This window comes from Alligator sinensis, unplaced genomic scaffold (assembly GCF_000455745.1).
Source record: "Alligator sinensis unplaced genomic scaffold, ASM45574v1 scaffold214_1, whole genome shotgun sequence".
NCBI classification, from domain to species: domain Eukaryota; kingdom Metazoa; phylum Chordata; order Crocodylia; family Alligatoridae; genus Alligator; species Alligator sinensis.
The window spans coordinates 144,997-160,075 of NW_005842623.1; the positions used below are offsets into that span (position 1 = coordinate 144,997).

At 38.8% G+C, this 15,079-nt stretch overlaps 1 protein-coding gene across 4 annotated transcripts in view; it reads left to right on the top strand.

The window, feature by feature from the left end:
• Positions 1–15,079, top strand: part of CTBP1 (C-terminal binding protein 1) — a 434,128-nt gene that overhangs the window by 132,498 nt on the left and 286,551 nt on the right. Inside the window, exon 2 of one of the 4 annotated variants that reach the window (XM_006033348.3) lies at positions 1,296–1,450. In XM_006033348.3, the coding sequence (XP_006033410.1) occupies positions 1,393–1,450 (58 nt within the window). In that variant the 5' untranslated portion in view covers positions 1,296–1,392. Of the gene's footprint in view, positions 1–1,295; positions 1,451–15,079 lie in introns of those variants that run through there. The other 3 variants (XM_025215127.1, XM_025215124.1, XM_025215126.1) reach the window with 3 other exon arrangements.

Consider the following 15,079-nt stretch of genomic DNA (forward strand, 5'->3'; position numbering starts at 1 on the left):
TGGACATGCTTTGCAGCAGTTGGGGTTGTCCACACAGATGTGGGAAGCAGCCCAGGGTGCATCCCCATGGTGACCTGTGGCTCATCTAGTGCAGCCCTCATGGCATGTGGCCTCTTGGGGCTTAGAAGTTGTACAGCCCTGCTTTATGCTTTGTCTTTAGAAAGAATCAGTAATTGTTAGGGCTCCTATAATGCAATCTAACCAAAGTTGTGTAGGAAATAAAAGGTGGGAAAAGGTATAATAATTAAGTGTTTACCTATGGGGACTTTTTACCATCTTGTACCATCTACACTTTTCCCAGAGCCTGACAAAGGGACTTTGATCTCAAAAGCTTGCAGAAAAGGACAATTTTCTTGCCATTTTCCAGTTGGTCTAATAAAAGGTATCATTTTGGAACCAAGTTCTAGTTTTTTGTATGGTTTGTAATACTACATTTGACTTGTTTCACAAAACATTCCCATAAGGTTGGCCTATTATGTGTTTGTGTGGGCATTAAAAGTCAGAATCAGTGATATACTGATCACACTATGCATGTTTTTCTGTTTTCATACAATTTGGGGGCAGATCGCAGTGTGTGTTTAGCTTAAAATGATGACTGATGTTTCAGTGTTTCAGACCAGGAAAGACAGTTACATCTAATTTGTATTTTTACTTGCACAATGTCTTGTTCAGTTGCGTGGAATTGAAAAGTGCTTACTTGCATTGCTTGCCCTGGTCATGCCCAAAATTGAGGCCCAATTGCCATTTTAGTAAGTGTAGAAGTTGGCACTTGGAATGCCATTGTTATGTATTTCTTCGTATGCAATATGCCCCAGAATGTGTTTGCTAGGTTTCTACGTATTGATCTCTTTCTGTGTATTGAAAGGTTTAGATTCTGACTTGTTATAAATATTATAATGTGCTTAGCATTTCAAGTGGTCATTAAAAACACTAATGTCTTTCACTGTTTGGGAAGCATGTTTCTGTGACTAGTTAGCGTAATGGGTAAATGATGTAAAATAATTTTATCTAGGCTGGATGGGTACAGAAAGGGTATGTTGTAGATGGGAGAATACATATGAAGCAACACAAAAAAGAATAGAAAAGACAAATTGTCTTAGTTTTTAAGCTCTGTTTGTACACTTTCATTCTTTAAAAACTTCAGTCGTGTTTATTTTGAAATAATCATATGGCATTTTAAAAATAATCTGTATATCATCATATCTAAACTTTTAAAATTGCAAAATAAGATGCTAAATCTGAATGTGATAATCTACATTTTATAGATTAAGAATTTTTATTCTTTCTCTTTGCAGGTGAGAAGACATTTTGAAAACAATAATTTTTATTTGTGGCTGCTCCTTGAAGTCTAGCTGCAGAGTGCGTGGTGACGTTTTCTGAACTTCCAGTCTCATGTCTCTCATGGACAAACACAAAGTGAAGCGGCAACGTCTAGATCGTATATTTGAAGGTTAGATGCTACAATCTATAATGTGACTTCATTAAACTGTTTAATGAATTAATGATCTTTCTGGGAGTTGGAAGTGGGTTTCTTATAGTGATTAAACTTCTTTTTAATTGAGTTATAGTGCCTTTCGTTATAGGCTTTCAATCACTGAATGAGTAGTTGTGATTATCATAATTGTGCGCGTCCACTGTTTTGAGATGAAAACAGAGCTAGCTGGATAAGAGAAATCTAGTATTTGAATTTCAGCATCATTGTTGTGTGCTTGTGTCAGTCCATTTACAGCTTGGTAGTTTAACCCTTGCAGTTTTTAAATATATGTTTTCAAAGACATACTAGTATACTAATTAAGAGTCTTCCATTTTCTCTGATATTCTTCTACAGATATCTGAATAGATATGCTTAAGAAACAGTAACTGAGCCTTCAAACAGCACAGAGTGTAAAAAGTACTACAGAGATCTGTACTGGTAGAAGCCAGATCTCTGTTACTTGGAAGGATTTTCATGAATTGGATGTCAGTTTATCTCATGTCACACACAATTTATATTTGTATAATGTGTGTCAATACAGGAATGTTATGTTGATTCAACATAGAATAAGGTGAGAGAGAAATTATTCCGGATTTTAATACAAACAACATTTTTATATTTTAAGGAATGCAGAATGACTAAAGCTGTTTGATGTTTATATGAAAAATGTTAACCTCTTTTTGGACTGTAAGTGACTTCCCACAGCTTTAGAGCTACAGAAATCCAATCTGGATTTTTAAAATGTCAGAGATGTGCTGTATTCAGGAGGATCTACCTGCATCTCGATGGTTGTCAGTGTGGGATCTGTGTGAGTTTGTTGCTCACTATCCATGCAATTTTGAAAAGTTTTCAATGGAACAGAAGTTAATGAAGGCTCCATGTAAGACTTAGTAGCTAAACGCATCAACTTTATAAGCAGTGATATGTTAGGATGCGGCTTCCAACATATTATTTTGCCAAAATGTATGTAATGGATAAAGTTGAAAAACTGGACATGTGGTACAGCTGTTAAAGAGTGCTCGTCTTCACTGTCATTTTTCTTGTCAGTCCCAGCAAGTTAGTTAATTTTATCTGTTCTGTTAATTCTAAACATTTGTTTTCTAAACAGATCAATATTTTTTAAAACTCGTATTTATTTTTCACTGTCAAATCCAGTTAGTTACAAGATTATATGCTAATTATTGTGATTATTTTATATGGTGTTTTGCTTTATAGTTCAATTTTTTGTAAGTCTGGTATAACATACCACTGTTAAAGTTACTTTGCATTAGCGTAAGCAAGCACTTATAAAAGAAGTGTGCTTCAAAATGATACAATAATAGTGTTCTGGTTGTAGATTTGTATGGTACAGAATTTTCACCAGTATTTAGTTTGTGAGGGAAGCAATAATGCACTTAACTTCCATTACTGGAGGCCTGATTCTCAAAATTAAGTAGTCACAATTCTGAAGACAGAAAGTGCAATTATATGTCCCAACTTTTTGCATGAAATTAATTGAACTGCAGCAGTTGTGCTAATACATTCGGTATCTGCATGTGCAAAAGGTCATTTCTATGTTTGACCATTTTCCTGTGTCTTTGTGTAATTTGCACAGTTGCTTATGGTAGGTGATCATGCAAATTAGGCAACAAATTGAATATGCATCACTGAGTTCATTATAAACCTGTAAGTGATTAAAGTGAAGCATGGCAAGGGAATCAGTAAATTTCAGTTACTACTCAGTAGAAAAAATAATTCCATTATTTTGAGAGTAATTAATTATCTTTTAATGCAGGTGAGCAGGTAATTTAAACTGTAAGTTGATTGTGTGCAACTATGATTCCATTCAGTGGGATCCTTTTTGTGGAGACACTTTCAGTGGTATATACTGTTGTGTAGTACAATAACTTGCCTTGGTCTCTTGTGTAATTGCACAAGAAAAGCAAATGCAATTTTGTGTGTATTAACAGAAGTATTGTATGGAGCTTATAATGGCCCTCTACTTAGTATCGGTTAGGCCTAAGCTGAAGTACTGTATTTTAAGAAGCTTAATTGGAGAGGTGCCAGAGGTGAACAACAAAAATGAAAAAGCAGTTGCAATGCAAGCCATATGGGGAAAGGCTGAAAGAGTTAGGTCTGTTTAGTTTGGAGAAAAGGGGATTTGGGGAGGAGGGGTGATGAAAATTTTCAAATATATGACGGACTGTTATAGAAGACATGTTGCAACCGGTTTTAATTGCTGCAGAGAAGATTTAAAACAGTTTTCAGGCAACACTTCCTAACTGTAAGAACTGTGGGACAGCAGAACAAGCTAGATAAGGAAGTAGTGGTGTCTCTTTCATTTGTGGTTTCAAAAGCAGGGTCGATAGGCATCTGTGTGGGATTGCTGAGGTCAGTGATTCTCAACCAGAGGGTTGCAATACGTGGCGTACTGCAAGATCTTTTTAAGGGTGTTGCAGGGTACCACATGACTCCTAAGATAAACCCAGAGATTTCAAATAGATTTCAAAACATTCTGACCTGGACCTGGACCAGCCACCACCTGTGATGCATATCCCAGATCCTGTGCTTGAGGCCTGTCCGGCAGCGTTTGGGTCAGCATGAACCCAGGGGGAAGCACTCGGGGCTGGATGGAGATGCTTTGTAGCCCAGATCTGGCCCATGAGCTGTATCTTTGACACCCCTGGTGAGCTAGAAAAAACAGATAATTAAAGTTAAATTTGGTCTTTCACCTCAAGTACTGTAATTATCAATTGCTTTTAGATGCATATGTATGATTCTCTCTAATCCGAGTAGCTGATGTTGGACTTTGCAAAGTTGTGAAGTATCATGTAACAGTTTCTTTGTAGAAGAAAGTATGAAGTGCGTGCAAATGTGCAAGATGAATTAGCTACGGATCATATTCTCCTTTGTCCCTCGCCCCCCTTTGAAAAAACGCTCTCTGCAAAGCATAGTGGAAGTAGTATACATTTGGCAAAGCAGTTGGAAGAGTGTTGCAGTACAAAAATAAAATATGTTCATTTTCTGTGTAATCTGAAAAATCCTAAATATGTTTTTGGCATCTTGAAGATTGGTTAGCTCTAATTAAGCTATTATTGTACTGTATATTGTAACAAAACTGTAAACAGTGCAGTACATTTGCTTAAATTCTAAAAATCTTCAGTTAAGTCTCTTGGTAGTTTACTGACCATTGTTGGGAGGGTGACTTTGCCATATCAGTTCTGGAAAGCCATTTTAAGCTTGCCAGGAACTAACAGTTCATGCTAGGAGGTACCAAGAGGTGGCTGCGGTGTAGGAAAGGGTTCTGCATTTCCTGGGTCTCCTGCAGGGAGCATGATGAGCACAACGGAGGGGAATGCTTCCTAGACATGTTGTGCACTGCAGCAACCCAGGTCTCAATCAGTCCCTGCTCCCTAAAGAGACCTCTTATGAATTGTAGGAAGAAATCTCTGCTCCTCTAGATCTGTAGGGTTGAAAAGGGAAAACTCAAGCGAGCAGTGGTATTATAGGGAGGGGGAAAGGGCATCTTCCTTACCTTGGATTTATTCTTGGTTTTCTTTTCTTTTTTCTTTCAAGCATGGACATTTACACTCAAAGTAATAAGATGCACTTGCAACCCTAAATTTACTTAAGGAAAAGTTTGTGTGTGATTTTTATTCAGTGTTATGCATTGAGGGAACAAAAAAGCGTGTGTACAATCTCTTGTATATACTGTATTTACTCAAATATAGGAGGAGGGGTTCTCCTTCAATAAGTAGGGGAGGGGGAAGCCCCTTGTCTTACATTCATGTATAAAGTGGAGGGGGAACAGGCAGCTTCCTGGTCCCCCTTCCCACAGCAACCTCCTGCCCCCTTCTCCACTTCCCCTCTGCAGCTCCTGCCCCCCTGTCCATGAGCACAGAGCTCATGGAAACAGCTTCCCCTGCCTGGCCAATCAGCAGTGCTGATACTGCTGCAGTGTCAGCTTGGCTAGTCAGCAGTGCTGATATTGCTGCATGGGAAAGCAAGGGCTGAGCTTCCATGTGCTGTGCTCTGGGATGGATAGTCGGGGGTGGGGCAAAAGGGGGGAGGCAGAGACAAAGACTGAGGGGGGATGGGGTGAAGAGGCAGAGGCTGGGGGGGTGGAGGGAGGGGCAGAGGCCGTGGGGAGCTGGGGGGTGCAGGTAGCAGCAGGGAAGAGTAGGTGAGGCAGAGAGGCAAGGGGGTGATCTGATTTCAACCCCCCCCACAACTGCTTTCCCTGTTGTTGCAGCAGTGGGAGGCTGGGTTGAGAATTCAAGCAAACCATCCAGTATTTTGATTTTATACCTGGAAAGTTATAACAAATTTATAAATTTTCCATATCTAAGAATCTAATTATTGGGGGGGGTCATCTTATATTCAGAGTCATCTTACAGTTGAGTAAATACAGTAATATTGATTGCTAGGAAGGACTACAAAATGTATAGTTTCAATAGCTCCATAAAGAAAGTTTTGAGCAACTAGTATTGAGGGAGGTATTATTGAGGAAATTTGTTATTCCTTTCAATATACTAGTTAACTGCTGAAGCTAATTAAAATGTTAACACAACTACCGGGTATCTGTAATCTGTTAAGGTTTAGGTGTCGTCATATGATTACATGTCATATTTTAATCTGAAGGAAAGGTTAGGCTCTAGTCTCTTTGCACCTATATACCAACTGGGTTGGCATTTGTTCGTCCCGTTCTAAAGTTAAATGCTGGGGAAGAAATTTTTACCCAGCCTAGCATCCCAGTTTACATTCCAGGCAGTAGTTTTCTTTTAAACAGACTTGGAATACAAACTTATATTCTCTTTTGAAGATTTAAGAAAGAAGAGGCAACTTCTCATGAAAACAAAAGTTAGTGATAGAGAAAGTATTTTATTAGGGCTACTTTATTACAAGGGGAGCAACTGAGCAGGAGGAAATACTTTAAAATAATGTTTTGATTAAAGAATCAGTTTCCTCATTTCAAAATTAAAAATTCCAAGCACAAGATTAAAAGTGTGTGTGTGGGGGGGTGGGGAGCTTATCTTGTATCCGCTTAATGAGAAATGTTTGTTCTTTGGTTTTTTTCTTGGTTTTTTATTTTTTTAGAAAAGTTTAAACGCTACTCAGTCAACCAAATACAGACAGGCAGCCATATTTCACTATGAAAAGTGATAGATTTGAATAGCAGTTAGAGAATATGATAATGGAATTGTTTGTTTAGACGATTAGTTTATGCTTTAATGGTCCTGAAGAAATCTAACTTTGTAAGCCATCATGTCGATATCTGTATTAGTTCTAGTAATCATCCCACCACTTTAGTTGATGTCAGTATTTCTGTCGGCTTAGGGAGTTTCAAATAAGAGGCGGGGTGAAATAACTGATGGTTTTATTATTTTAAATCCTTAAATGTTATTTGTCTTCACTTATAAAGACATTTCGAAATATAATGTTATCCAGAGTTAGAAACAAGTCTTGTTCCAGCGTTTTATTTGTACATCCCCAGAAACAGATTATGGCCTCTTCCTAGCATGTTAGAAACATGCCCATAGCCAGATCCCAAATGTTATTCTCTAAATCCTGACCACCGGTAGAACGTTTGAACCACACACTGAAGAGATGAACATTGGTCAGTGTTTTCTTCACATCTGTGTTGTTGAGATTGGCACATCCATATTAATCAAAATCCAGATTTTCCCCATATTTTAAATCCATTTGCCTAAAGTCTTTAAGTAGGTATGTTAATAGAAGGTGAGTAGTTCTCCTAAGTGTTGAGTACTCATGACTTGCAGATTTGTGTAAGAACTGCAACTGGTCAGCACTTCTGAAAATCAGACACTGTCACTTATTGGTATTTAGGCTACCAAATATAGACTTGATTCTTTAATTTTAGGCAACCACATTTGAAATGGCTTGTTTAAAATAATAAATTCAATTTGATGCAGATATCAGAAAAAGATTGGTATCATGAAGTATGTAAGCAATTTGCAAATTAAATTAAACCTTTGTAGTAGAAGGTCGGTCAGGTGTTACATCCTGACAGCTACTGGTGTTGTGAATATAATACCTTTGCAATACATATTTAATAAATGTAATTGTCCTACAAGAAATGCAGTTGAATGTTTAGTTATATGTTGTTCTTTTCCTGACTCTTTTGAGTCTGGCTTATTGAAAGATTAGGGCAGCAGAGGGAGCTAGAAGATCCTTAATATTTTATTGTTTGTTTTTTCCAAGTGAAAGTTGCTCCTCCATAAAGTACCAATTAACCTACACAAAAATGTCATCCTCTAAACTTCCATGCCTTTAGTAAATAAATAAGTAAAAATTCTGAACTGGAAAAATTCCCATTTCCCTCAGCTACCCAGTACAAATTAAATTGGAAAGCAGATCGTAAAAGCTATAGAAATCTCTCCCTGCAGAATAGTCATCAAATCTGTCGACTGTAACTAATGAAGATGTTTGAAGCCATCTGAATTTTCTATGAATAACCCAATTTGGATTTTATATGATTCAGGTACAGGCTGCTTGTGATCAAATTATTTTTGCAAGTAAACTGTTTAAAATCCAAAATTATGCGCTCTGATGTCGCAACCTTTAAGAGAACTTTTGAGGAATTTTAAACTGTTTTCCTAGATTTGTTTTTCAGGGAGAATCTGGAAATTATTTTGCATACTGGGTTTACAGAGACTTAGACAAAATATTAAATTATAAAATGCCAGTTGTCCTCAAATGGCAGGAAACAAGAGCAATAAAATCAGAAATAGCTGGCTTTGAAATCAATTATATGATGAATATGATGTTAGTATGAACGGTCTAAGAACAAAATGGTATAATAGTTTGTCACTGAGTGTCTTTAATGAGAATTTACCTTTCATTGTTTGGTTTTTATTTCTCTTCTATCCCAATACAAACATCTCTTAAAAGGCAATCAAATAGAATTGTTTATGGACAGGGTTGCACAGACTTTTACTGTGTTCTTAATATACAATATCTAGGCACATTTTGCAGTGAAAGATGGTTTCATCATCCTTTTGAATTAAGATTGCCTCTGTAAATCGCTTTTGTAATTTGAATCTTCATTAAGTGCCACCTAAACAGAGATTTAGAATTTGCATATAGTTAAGCTATTACAATGTTACAAAGTTGCAGTGCTACTAGTATGGAAAGAAAATTGGCTTAAAAGCCCATTTTGCCCTAAATGGTATTGAACAGTATCCCGTTAATGAAAAGAAAAGTATTGTTTTAACAAGAAAACAGTAAAACCTTTCAGGGAAAAATATCCTCCATGAACATCCCTTCTTCCAGAGAGATTACTCTTTTACTGAAACATTTCAATTGTTGGAACTGGTTATAAGAATTCTAAAGAAAAAATGAAGTGTGTACACGTGTAGCTGTCAGTATATGTAATAGCAGAACAGACTTTACCACTTTTGTTGAGATACCGCATCCATGTTTTGGACCCATTAACTGAAAAAAATGACTCTGGAGCCCTGTGAGTCCCTTTCTGACCTGACAACAGGACAGGATCTCCCCTCCAAAGTCTCTTGCTATGACCTGTGAACCCCTAAGCGCAGGGCAAATTGAGGAAGTCTAGGAACACTCCAAGAAAACTTTACAGCATCAAAGCAATAGGAACACATTCCAATTATACTTGAATGAGATCTTAAACTCACTATACCAGATTTTAAAATGTTTTTAGTTACTGAAATGTGTTTTTTGACAATGCAGATAGATGCTGTATGGAATGCTAATACCTTTAAAAATTAGATCTTTAATCTGGCTGAAACCTAGACACTATTCTTCCTCTTACAATCTGCCCTGGAAGATCATAAGAGCTGAATGAGAAATGCAATGCAGAGGCCAACTGCCTAGTCAAATATACCATGTTATATCACAACATTCACCAAACAAAAGCAGATAGAATCATAGAATAAGAGGTCATATAGAACAGCCCCCTACAGGAGGCAGGATCATCCCTATCTAAATTACCATGTACAAAGATCTAACACCATAACCTGCCACAGATAAAACAGGCAGGCCACAGTGGCCAGTGTCCTGCTGCTACAAAGTTGGTTAAAATAAGCTCAAGAAATCCAAGGAAGAGGGTCTCCTGCTACAGAGGAAGGCAAAACCCCACGTAGTCCATATCAGTCTGACCGTGGGGTAAAATTCCATCCTAACCCCCAATACGGTGATCCACAATGGTGATGTGACACCTGTCCAGCATGGGTTCAGCACTTTTCTTTTTTGATGAAGAACACCATTACATTCAAAGAAGTTTCAGTCTCAAAGGACTACATAGGTAGAGAGTAGACTCATTAGCAGATAAACTTTAATACAAACTCTATAGCCCTCACAGCATCAGCTGCCTTTTTCTTTACTTTGCTAAGTCAGGTCTGGCCTGGGCAGCCACCTGGCCTAAAGTCAGAACATTCTCTGCATTAAACCCTTATCTCTATGGCTACAGACAGACATTAAAAAAGCCTGAGTCTGAATTGATTCAATCTTTGAAGGTTAGTCTAACCTGGCTAGACTAAATCAGTTTGTAACTGTACAGACATCCCAGCAATGCAGGCACATGCCTGCAGTGACTCAGGCTAGAAACCAGGGGGGGCACTAGAGCAGTCCTCCCTTTTCTTCCACAGTGCTGAGCTGAGGGGTGGCATGGCCAGGCCCCAGCAGGACGCTTTGATTAGGGAGGAGTTTCCCCCCCTTCTGACCAGCCCAGCAGGGAATTGATAACACAGTGTTTATCCCCTCATTAAGAAAACAACAGAGGGACATTACCAGCTACCTGCTGATTCTGCCTTTGTCCCATCTGCCACAGCACAGACCATAGCCAGCATGTGGTCTGCTAGCTAATGCTGAGAGGTGTCTGTGTAAGGCAGAGGAGATGGGGAGGGAGGTGGGGAGCAGGGGGAAGCCAGGCAAATGCCTGCCATCTCTGCTGGAGCTGCAGCCAGGGAGCAGAGGGGAGAGGGACTAGCTCTACTGTAGAGCAGAGAGCCCCACCCAGCCCACAGAGTATGCTGGGATGCTGGGGGAGTCTAGTTTTAACTTAAACCAGCAAGTGGTCTGGGACAGACATTATATAAACCGGTTTGATCCAAATCAGTCATGTCTGATGAACCTGGTTGGATGTAGTATCTCAAACCAATTTCAGCCATTTTCAAACTGGTGTATATGCACTGAACATCTGTTCTGTTACAGGTTTAAACTAGTTTCTGATCACTTAAACCAGTTTGTGTAATGTCTGTCTCCAGCCCATAAGATTTTCTCTCCTAAGGTCTCTTTTTGGAAAAGTCAGACTGATCTAGTAGTTGGGACTTTGGACTTGGAGTCAGGAGACCTGTGTATTATTCCTGGCTCTTCTAATCTTTGGGCAAATGACTTTGCCTCTCTTTGCTGCTTATACCCCTTCACTCCATGGCTAGATGCAGACAATCAGTGCTGTGGGACTGTGATTTAACTTGAACCAGGAAGGGGTCTGGGACAGAAGTTTCATAAACTGGTTTGACTGAATCAGTTAAGTCCTATACTACATTCATCCAGGTTTATCCAGTTTCAGCCATTTTGAAACTGGTTTATGTGCACTGAGCTTCTGTTACAAGTTTAAACCAGTTTCTGATCACTTAGATCCATTTATGCGTGACTTCTGTGCCTAGCCTTTATTTATTGTTTAACCACTCTGAGCTCTGGGGCATTGCAATGCAAAAAACAGAGCAGCATAATAATAATAATAATAATAATAATAATAATAATAATAATTGTCTCGAATCTGGTATTTTATTTCTATCAGGTGTATCCAGTAGTACCTTAAGCATTCACAGCAACAATGGTGAATAGAGCAGACATATGCAGTTATTCCTAGAAAGCGCAAGTAATAGGATCTCACTAACTCTTCAGAGAGGAGGACTGAAGAACATACACATCACCACTACCACCATCATTAATGTGTAAATCTTCTAAAAATAGAGTTAAATCAGATGGATGTTAGCTTTCTCAGTCTGGTTTATTTCTACGAATAACTTGAGATGCTCCAAAGCTGCCAAGCAAATACAAGAATGGATAGAAGATGGGGGAAAAAATAATTTTGTGGCAGATACTTTAAATATTTAGAGATAACATTCAAAGAAAAATAAATTAGGACTGCCATTAACATGAGTTTAAAAGAATGAGAATGATTACAGTGGCATACAATAAATATCTTTCATTTTAGCCACCTATATAATGGAATTTCATTAAAATGTAAATTAAAACATTTGCCCCTGAATTGTATTATTGTTTCTTATTCCCCCTTGACTTCTTTTTTCTGTTACTGTAGTAAACAGTAGTTCCCATGTGCTTTCTGGGTATCAGATACCACTTAGACAGGTGTTATTAGTTTCCACAACATCTGCCAACCACGTTGTTGTTGTTGTAGTTAGTTTATCTAACCTGCAGATGGTCGTGTGTGCTGCTTTCTGTGTAGTGCTCCACAAACTCCCATCTTTGTTCCCAAAGTGCTGTTCTGCACTTACATGTGAGCACTATCAATTTATCAAACTCAAATAATTTAGTAACGTTTTTTTTCTGCTAGCAATAGCTAGCAATAAACAAAAGCAGCTGTCCCTATCTACTTAAATACATAGATTGTAAAAGCCTTTTTCAATAAGCAGTACAAAAGTTCAGAATTTCAAACTGGAATTTAGGGCATGTGAGTCAGGCTAGGCTGAGATGTTTAGAAATAATATGATGGAGAGAATGAATTAGTTACCATAGTAACTGCTTTGTTTTAATAATTTGGTGGGGTATGAATAGAAGCAACTCAAATAGTAGTAGTATAGTAATTTTAATTACATGTTGTGTGGTGCTAGTGGCTGGGGTTTTTAATACTGAAATTAATTTGATTTTAGCAGTTGAAGAATTATTTTACTTTTAAAAGGCAGCAGTAAAGATGCCCTATTTTTTCTGAGCAGAATGATCATATTTTGCATCTGCTCATAGCAAATACGATTACTGGTTTCTTTACAATAAAAAGTGCTCATTACTTTCTATGGTAATTGTCTTAAACTGTGTATGTGCTGTGATTTGTTGCTTCTTAATGGTAGCCTAGCCAACCAATTTAAACTCAAGATGTACAACCATATATGTAGGCATTTGAAGTACATCTTTGGTGGCATTTAGGTGTCTTAAGTGTAAGAGAACACTTGTTAAAGCCCATAGGCATCTAAGTCTTTACCAGTTAGGTTCCCTGCACACCTTAAATTCCTGCTTCCATATATACCCAGAATTGCTTTCATCTTGGCACGGTTGAGGAGTTCCACACTTGTCTCCCACAGAAGCACATCTGGATCTGCAGATCAGGCATTCTCCTGCGTCAATCCCCTGCAGGGTTTGAACTGATGGGAATGCTCTGAGCACTTCTTGCACACACCTCTAGGAGTGAACCGCACCCATGCACAGCTAGAGCTGCTTTGATTAAAAAGCACAGGCAGAGGCTGTTTACTGTAAAGTATGTCAGCAGGGATTGGCATTTAGTTCTCCCCTTGGTCAGGTGAGTGCCTTAATTACTGGGTGAGAAGATCTTACTCCTTATCTAACCCAGTGAACCTTGAAATCTTTGCAAAAGTGGCATAGCTTCAACGAGGTGAGATTTAGAGCACCCACATCCCAAAATACCTATAGTGAGGGCACTTGCCTGAGAGATGAGGGAAGTGGCTTTGAATTCCCTCAGACTGAGGAGGGCATTTAACCCAGGTCTCCCACAGCCTCGGTGAGTTGCCCAACCATCACTATCACTGTTTTCGACTAAAGGAGTTACGTATGTAGGTGCCTAAGTCTGAGAGAGGGATTTAGGGAATGAATTCTGGTCTGAGAAAGGCATGTGTATTACTAAGAAAAAAAAAATGGGATGAAAGCAAGCCCTTCTCTTTAGTGTTCCTTAACGGCTGTTCCTAGCTAGTTCCCCATTCAGCATGCCGATCATTATGAAATCCCATTTTGGGGCACACAACTCATGGTTGTGGGTTTCATTCCAGGAGCCAACCACCTAAAACATTGCTAACTCAGAGGCTCAAAGGGATTTAGTGTTGCCTTGCCTAAGTCTTAAGTGCCCAAATCTGGAGTGCAACCTATATCTCAGAATTACTTAAGTTCCCTATGCACTGTATAGGGAGATTTAGGTGTCCAGGGGTAGGATTTACAGCAGTCATCAGGATGAATCAATAGAGACGGAGTATTTTGAAATCCCTCTTCTTTCCTTGCTTTAGGTACCTCCTTGCAACTCTCCCTACGTGATACTTGGATTCACAGCCTCAAATCTTTTCCTGGACATGGGTGCCTAAAGTGTCCTTTTGACTATGGCTTGCTCTCTTTCACTTAAAATGGCATTAGCAGAGTTGCAGGTACCCAGCTTTTATCTAATAACCTAGAGATCAGAGTAGTCGCCCACCAGATGAGAAATCTGGGTTCTTTTGTCTTCCTCAGCCCAAGAGGGATCCATGGGCCAGCAAAGAATGCAAGGTTCATGGGGTCGAAAAGAAAGCTTGATTCTAGCTTAGTGATGAGGATACTCACTCAGTAGTGTAATTACAGTAGGATGACAGGGACAACCACCCTGGGTCCTGATGAGGGCGGGGGTGAAAAAAACAGCTTCTGCTGCACCCATGTGATTGCAATCATGGTGGCAGCAGCAACCAAAAGTCACTGCTGCCCTGGGCACCCTGCTGTGTTGTTACATTGCTGCATTTGCTTGAGTGAAGGAAGTCCTGGGTTTTTATCCGTTCTCTCAAGATTGTTTATGCAAAAATAATCCTGGAGCAAGGGCCTGATCCCAGGAAGAAAAAGCCAAATGTTCTTATTTGCCACCTTTTGCTTTTTGATCTCTCATTCAAAGTCATGTTTTCATGTTATGTTAATAGAAACTGAAGTCTCTTACCTTCTAGGTCATCCTTTCTGTCATTTTGGGACTGCTTTCTAAAAAAGTTAACATTTCCTTGTCCATTCTTCTTTGCTGATGGGTAAAAAGGTTCCTGTTGGACATCTGTTTCACAGTGTAATTGTTCTTCATTGTTGAATTTCTTTATTAAGATGAACCCAAATGCTGATTTGTTTGATTTGCTTTCATTATTCTCATCCATACTAGAAAACAGGATATAGTTTTTCTTTCAAACACCTGTCAATCTGGTTTTAAAGCACCATGTTTTTGGTATCATATATCACCTTTTTGTTCAAGCTGATTTGTTGTATTTTTTAATACTGGTGGATATTTATATAGCTGTTTTAATATAAAGCTCCCTAAGATCTTTAAAACCCATTTTCTTAAAATCTTCAGGCTGGGAAAAGGGCAAACCAATGCTGTGAAAGTATGATTAATTATAGGCCCGTCTTCAGATCAGCCTGCATTGCCACAGCTAGCAGGACTAAGGCGTGACCTGTGCAAGATATGGGATAAAGAAGCTTATCCATCAAACTGCAGACGGTTCCATTTGTGGTTCATTTTGTGGATAACCACATGTGAATCCATACTAAGTCTGTCTGTTCCCAAACATCATTTTTTCCCCTTATCTGTGATGTACGTAGTAAGTACTTCATTGCTTTTTCCTGGCGTCCAGCTTGCTACTTCTACATCAAGCGGACATGCTGGTTCTCCATGCC